Source organism: Mugil cephalus, chromosome 2, assembly GCF_022458985.1.
Source record: "Mugil cephalus isolate CIBA_MC_2020 chromosome 2, CIBA_Mcephalus_1.1, whole genome shotgun sequence".
In the NCBI taxonomy this organism is placed as follows: Eukaryota; Metazoa; Chordata; class Actinopteri; order Mugiliformes; family Mugilidae; genus Mugil; species Mugil cephalus.
Window position 1 is genome coordinate 30,798,400 of NC_061771.1, and position 17,894 is coordinate 30,816,293.

Here is a 17,894-nt window from a genome sequence, read left to right on the forward strand (position 1 = left end):
CACAAAACTCACATTCACATTTGCAAACAGTGACGTCTTCACACAGTAATATAAATGCATTTTATTTAAAATGCATTTGAAATTATATTTTACAAACCACACCCACTGAATCACAGAATATCACTTAATACGTTTTTGGTCTTAAACAAAATCTTTCAGAAATTAAGTTAAACAGTTACACAACACTTGTGTGCCTCACACGGGGCGCCATTTATGTTGTGCCACAGTGTTATTCAGATCAAATGCACTAAACTACTTAGGGAATCCATTTTGTAATTACTAATCAGACTCAAAATGATCATGTCATGTTTACAGATAGTAAAGGGAAAATGCAGTATGCACTCTAGTCCAACTAAATGCAAAGAAGGGTTTGTGTTTGAGTATTTGTGTGTGTGGGTTTGTTTTGCCACTGACTTCATCATTTTGTTTGGGAACATGAAGTATGAATCTGAATTTGATTCTCAGCTTCCTTTTGATTGTGTTCACAACAAGCTAAAACCATTTATACACATAATCAACTTGACTTTTCAGTCAATCAATTTTACTTGAAAAATGGTTTCATTTACAGATTTGAGATATTCCTTCACTGTTTCTTTATAATTAAGCAAACAAAGGGTTTGGATTGTTTTTGTAAACCAGGCAAATGAAAGAAAGCAAGAACAAACCAACAAAAAGGACAAATCAAAAATTCTACAAGTCCAGCTGACCTTATTCAACGCTTCTTTGGATTACCATGACCTGGATGACTGAGAACCTTCACAGACATATCAAGAATTTGGTTACTTCATCAACACCACAAGACTTTGATGTCCACAGAAGACAGCCATGGTGTTGTAGTGGTAAAGTAAAACCCTTCATCACATCCAGACAAGTGAAGAACACTCCAAGAGAGGTAGGTGTATCAATATCCAATAGAGAAACCTACACAAAAAGAGAATAGTGAGGTTTCATCACAAGAAGGAAACTATTCATGAACCTTGAAATCAGGAAGACCGATAATACACAACCAAAACTATCCTTGTAAAGCTTCATAAACCACAAAAGGCTTTCTTTGATTTTCTGGAGTGTGCAGATGTCGAATATGTCTTCTTGAATAATCTCATACTGTTTGGGAAGGGGAAGTCTTATTTTCAATGATGTCACAGGACACTCGTGTTAAAATATCAGGGGAATTTTGTCAAGATGAATACGAAGTCATTAAGTCTGGAAAATGACAGAAAAAAGACAGATTCAACTGACAATGACCCACATCCTTACTAATCAATTTCATTTGAGTGATTCAAGGGATGATCAGAGGTGCAGTGCTTTTACCACAATGATTCAAGTTTTAGAAAATATGTCTCTGGGGAAGCTGGAAAATTGTTCCTCACATCACTATCTGGAAGTGTAGATGGATTAAAGTGTGAAGATCAGTAAGTTTATTCATTGATCTCAAAGCTTCATCCTTAAATGGATCAGACAGTTTGATTGACAGGACAGATGATCAGAGGTGCAGAGTTTTTGCCACCATGGTTCAACTCAGGACTGAAGAATGGGTAAAGTTTGTCATTGAAAGAGCAGCCAGTAAAGGAGTAGATAAGAGCTGCAGTATCTACGTCATGAAAGGAGACCAGACCCTCCTCATAATCCACAAACACCCCCACCATCTCAGGTTGAGAACCAAGAGAGAGACGCACTGGAGGTCTAGTACTGACTTTGTATTCATTTCCATTTCTCAACCATACAGTCCAGAAACCTTTCTGGGGACTTGCTATGATGTCTCCCTTCCTGTTGACTGACTCTCTGGCCACTCCTAGATCCCATTTAGTCTTTCCTTTAACCTGAACCTGAAAATAAAATCTGCCTGATGGGAAACTATTCATTCCGAAAACACATGGACATTTAGAAAATCTCTCTGGGTTGTCTGGAAGATTCTTCCTCATGTCATCACAGTGAACTTGTTTTCCATCATCAGACAAGATGAGGTAAGGATTTGCTGTATCAGGATCTAGAGTCACATCCACTGCATACTGCTGGACCCTCTTCAGCTCAGCCTCAAGCAGCTTCTTCATGTTTTTCCTAAGCTTCTCCTCCAGCTGAGTTACAGCTCTCACCACAGTCCCCTCATATGATGGTGGACGGATGCTGACCTCTGTCCAGTCCTTGGTGGGTGGAGCAGCTTTCAGGGAGGAGAAGCTTTGGAGGAGGTGGAGTTGGTCTTCAGAGCGTGAGAGCTGCTTTACCTCAGAGCTCCTCTTCATCAGCTCAGAGACTTCCTGTTCCAGATCTTTGATCAAACCTTCAGCCTGTTTCTCTGTTGTTTTCTGTTTGTCTTCGATCTCCTTTATGAGCTGGTCCAGGCCTCTCTCAACAGACTCCTTCAGAGCAGTGAAGACCTGAACACCTTCTGCTTTCTCTCTGTCTGCAGCATCTTTACTCATCTTCACTAACTCTTTCATCTCCTCAATCTTCAGTCGTCTCTTCTTGATCATCTGCTGAATTTCATCCTCTGTCTTCCCCAGCTCTGCCTTCTTTCCTTCATATTCTTCTTTCAGAGGAACAAACTCATGTGTCTTGTGGTCTAAAACAGAGCAGAGCATGCAGACACATGTCTGGTCGGTCTTACAGAATAGCTCCAGAGGTTTATCGTGTTTCCTACACATCCAGTCTTCCAGGTTGTCCACAGGGTGGATCAGCTGATGTCGTTTCAGGCCTGACATTGTCAGATGAGGCTGCAGGTGCGAGTCACAGTAGGAGAGCAGACACACCAGGCAGGACTTCAGGGCCTTCAGTTTGGTTCCAGTGCAGACGTCACAGGGAACTTCTCCTGGTTTGGCAGCTTGTCGCTCTGAGCTGCTGCTGCTGGCTTTCTGTTGAGCTTCATGTCTGAACTCAACAACCAGCTCAGATAACAAAGTGTTGATTCTCAGCTGAGGTCTAGTGTAGAACATCTCTTTACATATTGGACACTGGAACGTGTCATTATGATCCCAGTGTTGAGTGATGCAGTGTTTACAGAAGTTGTGTCCACATGATGTAGTGACTGGATCAGTGAACACATCCAGACAGATGGAGCACAGAATCTGATCTTCAGATCTCAGACATCTGGCAGCAGACATGTCTACACCCTGACAACAAGAGAAAAAGAGAGAAAAACACAGATTAAATAGAGATTTTTTGGTTATTGATGAGTTATTGAACTTCTAAAGAAACATGCTGAGTCAGTGTGAAGTGGAAAGAGTGGAACTTCCTGTTGGACTGAAGCTCTAAGTTTTGATGCTGGTTGTTGAAACACAGTAAATATTATCAGCTGTACTCACCAGTATTTGAGTCAGATGTTGTGAAAGAACAGATGAACTCAGTTGAATTTTCTCCAGACAGAAACACAGAAATTTGTCCTGAATGCAGCTCTGCCGTTGCTCTGACAAACTTTGACTTTCAGTTCAGGAAAGTCACATTGAATCTGGTCTTTACAATTTTATTTCTCCTAAGACTGCTGCTCTGTTGTGTCCTGCTTCTTGTTCAGACACAATGAGATTGAAATACAGCGAAAGCTTTGCTTATTTTATTTCCTGGTGTAGATTCATTTCAGGTCATAAATAGAGATCAATAGGTCTGTTTTACAACCATCTGTAGCTCCACCTCAGTCTAAAGTTCAACAAGTTCATCCGATGGTTGATGTTATGTTGACCTCTGCTGGCCAAAGAGAACAACAACATCAGTCTTGACTACCACAGCTCTGTATTATTAAACTGAACTAGACATTAAATTTATCAGTACTCCTCATCTTGATAATATTGCTCATCTAAGCACATCTGATTTTACTAATCACCTTGATTTGTGGGAATTGTCCGGGGTATGACGTTCTGCTCATAAATACAAGTACTTTGCTTCTATAACTGTATTGTAAATGTCTAATTTCTGTCATTTCAGTAGACATGACAGGAAAAGTAAAGGATGTGGTGTAGTAATAAATGTACATCTTAATTTAGTATTTTCTACCAGAATTTAATCTGTAAATTAATTAAGCATTTTACTTTTATCGATCATTGCTCTGAAACTGATGTTCAAATTGTTTCAGACAGGAAAAGAAAAGAAAGAAAGACATATAATTTAAAATACATGTTCCGAACAGTGGCCCACAGCAAAGTTGTAATGAAATGTGAATATCACTTTCAATCCTTAGTTTGTAATATATAACCAGACATTGGTCGTGATACCATGAGAGCAGCCGTGGAAGTGACCTGTTGAAGAAAACTACAGAAGAGATCAACTGGACAGACAGTGTAAGGAAAAGTCTCGTATGGGATGAACTTTTCCATATGGCTAATAATGTTGGCCTCTCACACAGGGATCCTTCAGAGCTTTCCTGTGGAGATGCAGAGGGTTGCTTTACTACATCCACACTGTCATGTACAGTATGGAACTTCTAGAAGCTGAGGGCACAAGTGAATTGTTAGCACTAAAAGATGTTGTTGATGATGCACATTCACGGGGTAATGTCAATTGAGTTAGCTCATCCAGATACAACTACCACACCGTTTACAGATGCAACAAGTGTTATCACTGCTGACAAAGCAGACACCCAGGTATTGGCTGAAACTTAATACAGTGTCTCATTGAGCTATGCCAATGTTTTCAAAGATAATGTTCAGAAAATGCTTTTGGAGTATGAGGAATTAAGAAAAAATGTAGCCAATTTATGAACATTCCCACTCCACAGGCCACTATGCAACCCACAAGAGCCCTTAGGTAACCAAACACAACAGCACATTAACCTTTTCTTGGAAATCCTTAATTGGCTGTATCCAGCCGACGAAAAGGATAATTAAAACTGACTCACCCATAAACAACGTCACTAAGGTCAGAGAGCCACTACTATCCCAGCTACCCCAGACAGTTTGATATCAGTGTGGGAGTCACCAGTGGATGTAAGTCATCTTGAGAAAGAGGAGCAAGAAATTGTGAACAAAATGCTGTATGAGGAGCCATCTGTCCCTAAACCTCAAAGGTGACTTTCCTGTACAGAAGGCTAACCACTGGTTTCTGAAGTAAAGGAGTACATGAAAGCTCCTTTGGCAAATGGTTGGTTCATAAAGTCAAAGTCTCACAGGCATGTATTGGCTCACTGCACCTTTGCACTGATAAATCCAGAAAACCATCCCGGTCCCTTTGCCTCTGTTCTATTATCTGAACGATACTTTGGGGCACCCATGGTTCAGTATTCTTGATCAGGATATGGTCTACCATCAAGGGTAAATGGCAGAAGGCTCAAGACACCTTGAGACACTTCTTAAGCTGTATTAATGAGTATGGATACCTTTTTGCCTTCCTGCCGGTGTATGGAAAAGATGTGTGACTACTGGTGCATTCCCTAACAATTTTCCAGCTCCCAAAAACATGGCATGAAATTAAGAACTGAGAAATGTGAGAGGTATGTAGGTCGACTTGTATCTTCAGACGGTGTTCAAATTAGCCCAATAGACATGGAGGTAATGCAGTCACTTAAGGCCAAAACACCCCAGACAGTGGAGCATGTGAGAAGGCTCTATTACTGCAGTTACATACAGGACTTTTCATGCATAGCAAAACCTGTGCACATGCTTCTCTAAGATAAATACTAGCAAGTCACTGGTACAACCTTGAGAAACATAGAAAAATGGTCCTCAGCTGTCCTCCAAGGTCCCTGTGGAGTGAACCAGGGAGCACCAGAGAGTGGTGTAGAAACTCATTGGCATCCTTACCAACCCTCTGGTTTTAGCATACCCAGACTTCAACCAACCATGGTACACCTCCAAACAGACACCAGAAGGTTTTGATCCAACCTATTTGTCTTGGATCTGTTCATGGTTCCCTCCACCTTCAATTGAAAAGAACAACAACATGATGCTGAAACCACCATGATTCACCATGGACATGTTAGTGGTATACTAATTAAGCTGACATTCATTAATGGTTTATTTACCATGATCTGAAAACCAGTCTTTAATGACCAAGAGGACTGTAAACAGATTTGTCCCCACAACAGGAGCAAAAGACACACAGTGTAAACATTACTATCCAAGTGCTTTGTTTAATTCCCATATGTTTATATTTACACTCCTTGTCCTGTCTTCTACGTCCATCATATTAGAAACAATAAAAAAATAGAACTTAAAATGTACATCATACACCTGAAACATATACATATATATACTTATATTCAGTTTTTCACATGGGTAAAAATGTGACTCATATATAAAAACTAATGAATTCAGCCTTTACACAGTTATTCTGTCACTGGTACATGAGGACATGATGAGGAGGAGGCTTCAGGCACTTTTCCTTTAACAGCAGGACGAAGACGCCGGCAGAAAAACGATTGACACGTCTCTATGAGCGACAGCAGCAGCACGAAGCTGAGGCTTGAAGAATACTCTGGAAATAATTAATTATTAAGGTGTAAATCATGTCTTTGAAGGTACCTTTTCACCATTTCAGGAGGCAGACCAGAGAGTACTCAATGAGAGCACACCTGGGCCACAACATGAATGATTAGCAGTTATTGCTATTAATTCATCGTTAACTGACAGATTAATTAGATCTGAAGCTCAACATAGGCCCCCCAATGTCCCTCTCCAACATCAACAGTGATTGGTCCCAAATGGATGTCCTCATTCAAGTCTCTCAGTGGCCATGACAACCTGCTAACCAGCATTATTGTATATACAGAGCCGCTTACAAGTATTTTAGTACTTTAGTCATTTTTCTTTAATTTCTTCATACGAATGACTCAAAACATCAGTGGATTTTCAGAGAAGTCCTGAAAGTAGATAAAGTGAACCTAATCAAAGACGTGAAACAGAAATATTATACTTGTGTATTTATTTATTCAGGTAAAATGAGCCATTTGTTCATAGCTGAAAGGCGTGAAGTCTTGTTTCCAGTGTGTGCTGTGAACTGATGGTAACTAAATGGTTGGTAGTAACAGCTGATCAGTGTCTACAGCAGCCTGGATGAATCTGATCCCATTCCTTAGAACAGAACCAGTTTAGTTGTGAGATGTTGGTGGTTTCCTCTCATCAACTGATGCTACAACATTTCTATTGGATGAAGGTCAGGACTTTGACTTGTTCCTAAACATTCATCTGGTTCTTCTGGAGAACCACTGGCGTTCTTGGGCTCCTTGTCTTCCTCCATGACCCAGTTTCTCTTCACATTCAGCTCATGGACTCATGTCCTGACATTTTCTTTTAGAGTTCACTGGTAGAATTCACAGTTTATTGGTCCATCAATGATGACTAGATGCAGCAGAACAGGCCCAAAACAGGTCATTAGAGCTCTTTTTCCCAAATAAACAAATAGACATGAATAATATTTCTGTGTCATTAGTTTGACTTGGTTCTTGTTGTATATTTTCAGGATGTCATGAGTCATTTTATGCAGGAACATATAAAATACTGAAGGATTTTAAAACTTTTCAGCAGCACTGAAAATATATAAATGCTCACGAAAGAGTCGGTCATGATGTAGACTCGTCCACAATAAATCATTTAGCATCACACTTGCTAAAGTTGGGTCCAATTACAATTGCAGCTTAATTAATTACTTAGTTCTAGCATCTTCTAGCAGGTTCTTACTGGTTCTGGAAATAAACTGAGCAGACCAGTTCTCTGATGAAGTGAGACCATTTGCTTTCGAGCTGAGAATTCGACAAGATCCATAACTTACTGTTGGTAAAGCTGAGTCTGGATGCAGTTAGCTTAGCTTAGCATATAGACTGGGCGAAGGGTGAAGCGGGACTCTGCTTTCACTGATTAAGACCCTGTATCTTGTTAGTCTTATCTTCGTTGGATCAGATATACAAAACTATTTCGTAGCCAACAGTAGTCAAGCTTGTTGCTAAGCTACACTAACCACCACTCCTCAAGTGTATTCACCCCTTTATCAAAAAGTTAATACCTTTAACTTAATCATTTGTTTGATATTTCTTTTCTGAAGCATTAATGTCATCCTACATTGTATTGTTAAATTTGTTTTGAGTGTGAGCTCCACAAACTCAAACTCTTCGTCCATACAGGCTACACACAATGTTTTAAGACACACAAGCAGAGATGAAAATTCTTAATAGTGAGAGCTAGTTAGAAGTTATTTGGTCCTCAGTGTCACAAAAAATACTTTTTTCCATCCACCATTCCAGTTCATTCCCTCCTTCTGGAAATCGAGCCGAGCAACAACAACAAAGGTTACACAGAAACCCCAGACTCCTCTGTTTTGCTGCCTCCCTTTTGTCCCTTTAGCTGCTGTCTCCGTGGGGTGGACGTGACCTGCGCCGACGTCTCAGCCATAGGCCGTAAAAAAAAAAAGTGACGCCATGACAGCTCCTCTATAGTGAACCCAACACATGTGGCACACAACTGGTGGCTAGGTGGATGAGACAAAAACACTAAAATACACGTCAAATTTTTTTTTTCAAGGATGGTTTCTGTTATTTCAGGTAGTTAATATAATATTGATGCATGTTCAAGGGTCAATGTTTGTGACAAGTTTTGTTTTAGGTATCTGACGTTATAAAAACAGAATGTGACATCATGATGATTGACGGTTGCAATTTACAACTGCTCCTGAAGCAACCTCCTAGGGCCGTGAGCGCCGCCTGTATCCCCAACGTCAATGATGAACAATGGGAGGAAGTAGAGACCATTTTTTCTACAGACTGTGGTGTCAACCCACTGCTTTGTGTTTCCCACCGCAGCAGTGGCAGGCAACGCCACAGCGGTAGCAGGCCCTGAGGGGGGCGTAGCAGCACATGCAGGGTGCCAGCAGTGACAGACCCACCAGCGCCGTCCAACGCAGGCAGAAGCGCTCGTCGCCGGTGTCGCAGGAGCACGGGTCGGAGTAATCCCCCTCTGGGTCCGACATGCAATGGTACAGCAGGCTGTCTGCGCACCACATGAAACTGACCCGCCGGATGCAGGTCTGGATGGGGTCGGGAGCTTCGTGGCATCGCCCCCGAACGTTGTCCTCATGGTCGAACATGTCCTGACAGTACACACAACGCAGACGCTCTCCATCCACCTTCCGCCGCTCGCCTTTGGGCTGCTGGGCTCGCGGTTGCACCGTCACCACCGCCCTGCGGCTGCCGCCCACCTCCAGACAGCCGGGTTTACTGTTGCAGCCTTGCTGCACATTGCAGGTCAGTGGGTAGGGATAGGAGTAGTCATGTTTGGGCACGTTGCTCTTCGTGAAATGCACGTAGGTTTCCGGGTTACGAGGCTGGGCAAGTTTGTCTCGGGTTGAGTTTGTGTGACGGTAGTCCTCGTAGCCGGTGAGCCAGGTTCGCTCGCGGGGATTAATGCGTACGATCTCCTCCTCTTCCACCTGGAAGCTGACGTGATGGGGAAACATGTGCACAACCTGACAAAGACAAAAAATATGAATTGTTAAGCTAAAACAAGCTACAACTAATATTAACAAGATGAGACTAGAATGTTATTTGAGCTTATAAGACGTTATTTGAATAATCAGACATTTCAAGGACAACACAGCAGGCTGATATCCAAAGAAATGAACAGTGTAAGTATGCTACATATGGGCTCAGTGAGGTCAGAGCTGTGTGCTGTTGAGGAGCGTCTGAAGCGTTCAGTTCTGCACCGGGTGGGATGATCGGCTGGCTGAATGCAGTTTCTCTCAATGGGATCGTTCAGTCTTATTTTGCTGCAGATTACATGTTGTTGATGTTTTTATATACAATGAGTTTATACTTCTTTAGAATATGACAGTGATGGAGTCTGAAAAGTTCTTTTATGTAGATTCAAGTTTTAATTTTATAAATGGGCCTGACTCTACTCACCTGGTCCAGGAAGTAGTGATCAGGGGGGCGATGCTGCTCGTAGAAATGTCCCAGGATGCAGTGGTGCCGTCGGGCCTCACAGAAGCTGGGTGGTGCCACTGCATGCATCGCCGGCTCTCTCCTCTGGGATGAGTTGGACGAGCTGTCGGTGGCAGTCTGGAGGAGGAAGAAGGAGACGTGTGACAGAGGAATTCCTGCCTGGAGGTTTAACCGGGATGCAGAGCTGAGAAGAAACCCAAGGATCCAGAAAAGATTGGGATCCATCCAAGAAACTGGAACCCTAGAAAAGGGATGTCTGGAGAAATCATGCTTTGGCTAAGAGGTTGAAAATGGATAACTGGAGCTGAACAAAGGGATTATGCATAAAAATATGATAATAATATCATAAATATGTCACCTGACTTCCTCACTACTCACAATAAAACATCATACTGTAATCCACTGGTGGTCAGGTTTATGGTCATCAAGTTTATGGTTTCAAAGACTTGGTTTTAGAGTTGATGATGAAGCATCAATCTGGCTTTAAAGAACCCCCAGATGTCACCAAATCAGTGTCTTTAAATAAGAAACAATTAGATTTGTGTTGATACAATGAAAACCTGAACATAACAGTTTAGTCAACAGCAGTAGTTGTGATGCTACAGTCAATACTGACAATAAAACAATGAATGACATTTGGTCATTAACTTTTTTTAATAAGTTAAGAGAATAAAATGAGAATAATTAATTATCTCTAGACTTGTGCTAGTTCTCGTTTTGAGAATAAGAGAATTTAGGAACAAAAGCACAAAGAGACAAACATTCAAAAACACAAACACTAGTAAGAAGAATTATCTTCCTGACAAAAAACAAGTCTTGATTGATTTAAGATGTTTGGTGTGTATCTGTCAAATACTGAACCCATTGCATAAAAAAACCTGCAAATGTTGCAGGAACCAGAACTTCTTACCGTGAAGACGTCGTCATCTCCGAGCTCCGCTTCATTCTGCAGCGTTGATGAGGACGTTGTTGACCCTGGAGATCAGAGAGAAGATCTGTGAGACTGTGACCTCAGTTTACGCCGGTTTGCTCCATCAGACTTTCAGCCGGGAGTCGTACGAGCTCATGTGACTTTGTACCTTCTGTCAGATCCTCCAGGGCCTTCCTCACCCCGCGGTCAAAGGCTCGGGCGTCTGATGGGCTCTGAAAGGTCAGACCACACTTCCTGTTGTCCACCTTCCAGTGGTGGAATGTGGGCGTGGCCTTTGTGTAGACGAGGTCCTTTTTCAGGAAGCACTCCAGGATCACCTGAAAACAAAGACGACAGGTTGGACCAACAAGATGAGGCAAACGAGACGCCGAAGGAGTCTCAAAGGTCGGAGACATGACAAACGAGACAGATCATGGTTTGGGTTCAAATAAGAACTTCATTAACACAAAAGGAAAATCATCATCATGTTTACAGTAACAAATGTTATAAAAGTAATTGTCTACGTCATACATTTATAACGTTTTCCAGGTCAAGAAAACTGATAGAGAGATGAAGTAGGGATCCCACACCTACTATATGTGTTCTATATTAAACTCGGCCTTGTGTTATTTATAAATATACATTATTATTATAATTTTCCGTTCAGTGTTAAGCTATTCAAATTATACACAGGTTCAAATATTCATTTTATTATTTCAAACATGTGCAACCCCTAGGAGTTGAGGACCAGTGGTCTACATTAAAAATCTTTAACCCCTTATAGGGCACTCAATCAAATTATTATTGTGACACAAGAATTTTGAAATTTTGAAATTTTCATGGATTAAATCAAGAAGAATTAATTTACCATAGGTTCCTTGCCCTTAAGTGGTTAACAAATGTAAATATTATCATATTGGGCAACATTAGGCCACATCTTTTTCATGGTACCTAATAAATCAGTTCTGCTCAGATCTCACGCAGAGGTGGACCTTGTAGACCACATAAGACCCTGATTAGACCTGAGAATGTTTCCTTGATCTTCTCTGATTGGCTGAATGAAAACCACATGCTTCTAAACCTCACTGGGAGGAACAAGGATGCAATTTAAAATCTGATGTGATACCAAATATGGCTCCTTGCCCCATAAAGGGTTAAACATGGGTGTGCAATCTTTGCAGAGGTTTGTGAGGATGTAGTTTACTGTTTCCTGAGCACCAACCTGCTTGTCTTTGAGACGCTCCCCGTGGATAAGGAATGTGTTGCGTCCCAGGAGTTGTGGCGGCAGCAACCTACAGACGCCCACTCGACTCAGGCAGCCGTCTTGCGCCAACCAGCCGCCACTTGACTCATCTCTCGTCATCACCACCGCTTTGACGCGCACAATGTAGCTGTCACTGTAACAAGCAAAGCATTTAAGATTTAAAATCAGCAAATTCTAGACACTACAGTCGGAAAATATCTAACCCTGGGTATGATTATAAGGCTACTACCAGAAGACTTTCATATGATAAAAGCAAATCTGATAAATAGCTTGGATAAGATCATTAAGAGTTTTATGAACCAACATAAGAATCTTAAAATCTATTGCATGCTGTCCAATCAGAACGTCCATCCTCAACGTGCACAACGCAATTATCTGTGATAAAATACAATCGCAAACAACAACCAGAACCATAACCATAACCACTCCGACATCTTTCCTGCATTCTGTTTCCACGGTCACTGCGTCGCCGTTGACGACAGGATGTCACACAGCTTCCCTCTGCCGTGTGATTCAGCCTGACTGTCAAACAGATGGTGTGTGTAGCATGAGTCATCACTGCAAACTCCTGTGTCTGGCTTTGCGAGGACCTTCCATTGATATAATGCTTTTCCTAACCCTAACCCTAACCCTAGTCCAACCAGGTCTTAGTCCTCCAGATCAAAGCTGGATGTCTCCACTGATTTCCTGATTTGACTCACTCAGAAATACTTCAGTTTTGACTCCATCTTCGTCAAACCAACGCTGTCTTTCCAGAGATTTGTGATATCTCCTCGATTTCCCTCTGGTTTCTCATCTTTCATGTGTCTTTGTTTTTGCCATCATACTTTTGAATCCAGTTTGTGATCTATGAGTTGAAGCTTCTGCTCGGGACTAAGATTTCTCGGCAGAGGAGGAAGGAGATGGAAGATATTTTAACTTGTTGTAGTTGTAGAAGTTGTAGAGCCCTGAAAAGGTTACTTGGCGTTCCTCCATTTGCAAATCACCTGTAAAACAACTGACGATGAATCAGGTTTTATTTGCTTTGTCACAAGATGGCAGCGTTTTACCAGCAACACATAAACTGGTCTGATCCAACACATCATCTTTTGTTACTTTCGGGATGAAAACTTTCTTTACTATTTAACCAAACTGGATATGACTGGATTTATATTACCACCCTGGTGGGCCTTGACCCCTACTTTTGGAACCAACATACTTTTACTTTGACAGAAACGTTCCCTCAGCCTTCACACCTGTCGAAAGTGACCTCCACATTGTTGGGTTTATTTAAGTGTATGTGCCGTTCCAAATCCCCAAACCTTCAGAAAGTGTTTCCACTCTGAGCGGGGGACAGTTTGGGGGCTATAACGATGTCTTGCACCCTGGAAGCTCCAGAGAAAACACATGAAGAGGATGGGAAGTCCTCAGCGGTTCTTGGCTCTGATGGAAATTCCTGGGGTGGAAATGCTTTTAAGGTCCCAGGTTTCTCTGGTACAAACAGAGGAACTGAAAGAGGCCAAATCATCTTCAGAGGACAAAACAATCATCATCAGTCCTCACTCGCTCATCACAAAGACAAAGATGGCCTCATCGGCCATTGCTGGTTTATCAACTGACACTCGGCTCAGTTTTATTCATAGATCATCGTAAATTAACTCAAATTATCTCAAGATGCTTTTGAGAACTCAAAGCCTGAAACCTCCAGAACAACACATTAAAGAAATAAAAACTTTTTAACAGGAACAAACTTTGAGCACAACCAGCTCCATCCAGTCTGCTTGAGGCCGATGAGAGAGCGGAAAATCCAGTCATTTGTTCACTGCAACCACAACAGGAAACAAGAAAGTATCTTAAATGTCCTAAAATTTCCTTCCCTCTAAAGTCTTTCCTTGTCTTCTCCTAGAGTTGACTGGATTCCGTCTGGTAAATCTTTCTGTCACAGTTAATCTAGTGTATAGAGGGGAGCTCGTACCTTGTGTTCTCTACTCCAGAAATGTTCTGGTCCTCCAACGCTGCCATAAACTCCCTAACTCGCTCTGGAAGATTTGTCTCTAGGAAATTTTTCTCTTCTTGTAAATGTTGCAGCGTTCAGCGTTCATTATCGTCATTATTTGGATGCAGCCTTTGACCTGAGTGGCTCTACTACCACCTCACCAAACATCCTCATTCAACTATTTACTTCCTGCTTTCCTCTTCTTCTTCTTTTTGACAGCATTGACGTCTTCTTTTTCCTCGTTTGTCTTTTTTTAAGCTGGTGTGAGTTGACCTCAGTGAAGACAGTTGTTGGACAGCTGGTGGTTTCTGGAGTTTTTTTGTTTGGAGGTTTCGCTCCAACATTCATAGATTTTTTTTTCTTCAGATCTACCTTAGACAGCCCCTACGCTACGTCCACCCAACCATCCACCCCGACCTCTGTGGTCATTCGTTTTAAATAAATAAATAAATAAATAAAATGAAGACAAAGCGGTTGCCGTGGCAACAACAAAGCCAGGCTAAAGATGACTTTGTTTGTTTACATTCTGTTGATGATGTCACAGAGGTCACTGAAGATGGAGAGCTCTGATTGGTCGACGTGTATCCTCTAGAATCACCTGAAGACAAGGTGACAGATCATCAGCCAATCATCTTGCAGCTCTGATGAGTCACAACCTGCAGGCATCTTCATCCTCCTCCTCCTCCTCCTCCTCTTTCTCTCTTCTTCCTCTTCTCCTCCTCCTGCACCTCTTCCTCTCCTTTCTTCCTCCTCATCTTCTTCCTCCTCTTCCTCTTTAATCTATCCCACCGTCTCCTCCGTCATAAAGATGATGATGATGATGATGATGATAGTGGTGGTGGTGATGATGGTGAAAGGGAAGGGGGAGTCTACTCACTCGTCTGGTCTCGTGTCCTCGCTCATGTTTTTTCGTTTCACCTCCGGTAAGAACAAACTCCCGCCGCCGCAGCGCGGTCCGGTGTCCTCATATTTCCTCCCCGGGATTTACTCTCATTCGGCTACCCGAGCGCATCCAAGCCTCCGCCTCTTCTTCCTCCTCCTCCTCCTTCTTCTCCTCCTCGTCTTTCGGACCCTGCTGGAATGTGGTGACCGATGGCGGTGCGCTGGTGTCGGTGAGGATGGCCCCGGACGAGCCCCATGTCCTCCTCCTCACTCCATGATGGATCCAGACGGAGCGGAGCGGCGGCTGACGTCAGACCCGAAGGACCGCAGAGTCACGTGTTTTTACCGGATAACAAATAATAATAATGATAATAATGAAAATGTTAATGATGACAATAATAAAACACTGTCATGTCAATAAAATATACATATAAGAGTAGAAATAATGATATATATTAATATATATATATATATATGTGTATATATATATATATATATATATGTATATATATATATATATATATATATATATACATATATATGTGTGTGTGTATATATTAGTGCTGTCAAACAATTAACATTTTTATTCAGATAAATCATAGTGTTGCTTTGGATTAATTTGGGTTAATCACCTGTGGATGTCATTATTTTTTATCTTATCTTATACACTTTCAACTATTGAATGTGTTTAATCAACATGATAAGTGCAAATACATTCCTTTCTTTCTTGAGTCTATATATGACTCTATATTATGATTATTATTTACTGTTAAAATTCATTCAGGCCTTCAGACATCTTCATTATCAAAAAAATCATCATCACATCATTTACTTTGTACTTCATTTTAATGCTGCCTCATTAAAGTTCTTATTAGAAAAACAGTACTTATAAGACAAATCATGTGATCTGTGTGAAGTATTGTTTCAGTAAAACACTGATCTTTACTTTGACACTCAAATGGCTCTTCAAAATAAGAACTCCTTTAAAATAAATAAATAAATAAAAGCACCTGCTGTCACCCAGTGGCCCAGTCATTCTACTTCCATCAATCACAGTCATCCCCAGTGTTTGGTGTTGAGATGAAGGGCTTGAGATATTTAAATGAGATCAGGAGACATGGACACGTGTTGTTGGTGATATTTCAGGATATTCAGAATGACTTTACTTGCTTCATATCTACTGCAACTGATCCCAATTTCCTGCAAGTGGAGGGCCAACAGGAAGACAACTCTAGATTGTTTCTTTGGGCTGTGCTTGGCTGAGCATCATGGAGGAAAGCCTAGTTACTTGACAGAGTTTCCCTCTTGTGCGTGAGGTCCTGCAGTTCCTTGTGTGCCCCCTTCCGTGAGACCCAATAACAGGATCACAGGATCACCCAGGTAATAGAATAGAATAGAATAGAATAGGAAAATAGATGGACAAATATAAAAGTGGACTGCACTGTGTTGCATGTGCGCCTCTCAACACATTTTATTTTATGTTACAAGATCCCCAAGAGTTCAAATTTAGAAGTCTTCAATAAGTTAAATAAGTTAGAAACCAACTAAAATACAATACATTTGAATTAAAGTTGTTAGTGGTGTGGCATTCAGTGTCATTCAGTCATTGTGTAGCTCTTGCTCGTTAACGTTTGAGTGAATAGTTGCTGCTATTCTGGGGCAGTTAGCGGGAAAAAGTGAAGAAATTTGATTAGCGTCCTTACTCCACACATCTCGCCACAGGAAGCCGCAACAGAGGGACGAAAGAGACGCATGTGGCTCCGGAGCCGCAGGTTTCCAACCCCTGGTCTAGTTCACCCACGTAATGTAGCATGAAAAACAGCACTGGGAACCACCGACTGGCTTCTTCCAAAGGAAGAAGAGTCGATTCTGCCTCTTTCTGTACATGGCGTCTGTGTTATCAGTAGGGCTGGGTATTGTTTAAAAAATTTCGATACCAGTACCGATACCAATTGAGTACTTCATTCCATACTCTTTTCAACTTCATTCTATATTAATCATGTGAACAGAAAGCAATCGGTTGCGTAAATGTCACCACTCCTCCCCATTCAAAAGATTCTTTACATGAATACATTTAGAAAGTGCTCCAATATTTATTAAATGACTGTACAAACAAGTACAAGCATTATTTCGGCTGTGTAATTTTTAACATCACAACTAATATTCTGAATCTAACCAGTACCATTTATATATTACATGAATTTATCGACAGTTGCACCGTGTCCTGTTTAAATGACGACAACGACGACACTGGTGTAGAAGCCGGCTTCTTAAACACAGTACAATTCTCCACCCTGAAGTTTGTTCCGTGCTTGATGAGGTGCTTCATCATGTTGCTGGTATTCCCCGTTTTCCCCGGAATAATCTTGCCGCATTGTAAGCATCTATTTGTACCCGGTCCCACAGACATGTAGTATAGCCATACTTTTGAACGTTTTGCTGCAACATCTCGGAAGCTGACCAGGCAACGGCTTCCCGCTTTACTGCCATACAAACTATTGTTATCAAATATCGATACCTAGCCCGAGTTACCAGACCAGTCCAGTTTGTTGTCGAGATGCACCCCTAAGAACGTATTGGTTTGCACCTCTTCAATGTCCTCCCCTCTGAGCTGTATCATCAGAGTATTATCTGAATGTGGCAGGACTCATACCTGTACTTGAAGACAGATGTGTACAGGGTAAACAGGGTAAACAGGAAAGGTGCCAGAACGACGAGGAGCCCTGTGTTGCTCACTTCCATCGATGAGGAAGACTTTATTGCCATCATTGTACACACAAGGAGTTTACCTTGGTGTTTGTTACATGAAAAATATAGAACAAGATAAAATAAAATAAGTCGTAAACATAAAAACTGTGGTCCTGCACCCGATGGATCGCAGGATCCTGCCAGAGGGGAGTCTGTTAAACAGTCTGCGTCCAGGGTGACAGGGATCAACTACAATCTTAGCTTCAGAGTCCTGGAAGCGTACATTTCACTGAAAGACTTCAGACTGCAGTCAATCACCTTCTCT

The 17,894-nt window shown here is 41.6% G+C and overlaps 2 protein-coding genes across 2 annotated transcripts; both read right to left on the reverse strand.

Annotated features, from left to right (window-relative positions):
- Positions 1 to 99: 99 nt before the first annotated feature.
- LOC125004054 (E3 ubiquitin-protein ligase TRIM21-like) lies at positions 100 to 3,483 on the reverse strand. The gene is made up of 2 exons (XM_047578406.1): positions 3,300 to 3,483; positions 100 to 3,107 (listed from the first exon to the last, which is right to left on the reverse strand). The coding sequence occupies exon 2, from the start codon at positions 3,096 to 3,098 to the stop codon at positions 1,455 to 1,457; it is 1,644 nt and encodes a 547-aa protein (XP_047434362.1). The 5' UTR covers positions 3,099 to 3,107; positions 3,300 to 3,483; the 3' UTR covers positions 100 to 1,454.
- Positions 3,484 to 8,313: 4,830 nt separating this feature from the next.
- spred2a (sprouty related EVH1 domain containing 2a) lies at positions 8,314 to 15,291 on the reverse strand. Its single transcript, XM_047578416.1, has 6 exons — positions 14,877 to 15,291; positions 11,983 to 12,157; positions 10,930 to 11,098; positions 10,761 to 10,825; positions 9,812 to 9,967; positions 8,314 to 9,375 (listed from the first exon to the last, which is right to left on the reverse strand). Exons 1-6 carry the CDS (start codon positions 14,900 to 14,902, stop codon positions 8,683 to 8,685), a joined length of 1,284 nt encoding a protein of 427 aa, XP_047434372.1. The 5' UTR covers positions 14,903 to 15,291; the 3' UTR covers positions 8,314 to 8,682.
- Positions 15,292 to 17,894: the final 2,603 nt, after the last annotated feature.

Coding starts and splice junctions, on each gene's coding strand:
- LOC125004054 (XM_047578406.1), bottom strand. CDS start 3,098: ATGTCTGCTGCCAGATGTCTGAGATCTGAAGATCAGATTCTGTGCTCC.
- spred2a (XM_047578416.1), bottom strand. CDS start 14,902: ATGAGCGAGGACACGAGACCAGACGA. Junction 9,968..10,760: donor GAGATGACGACGTCTTCACG/GTAAGAAGTTCT, acceptor TTCCTCCTCCAG/ACTGCCACCGACAGCTCGTC. Junction 9,376..9,811: donor ATCACTACTTCCTGGACCAG/GTGAGTAGAGTC, acceptor TGTCTTTGTCAG/GTTGTGCACATGTTTCCCCA.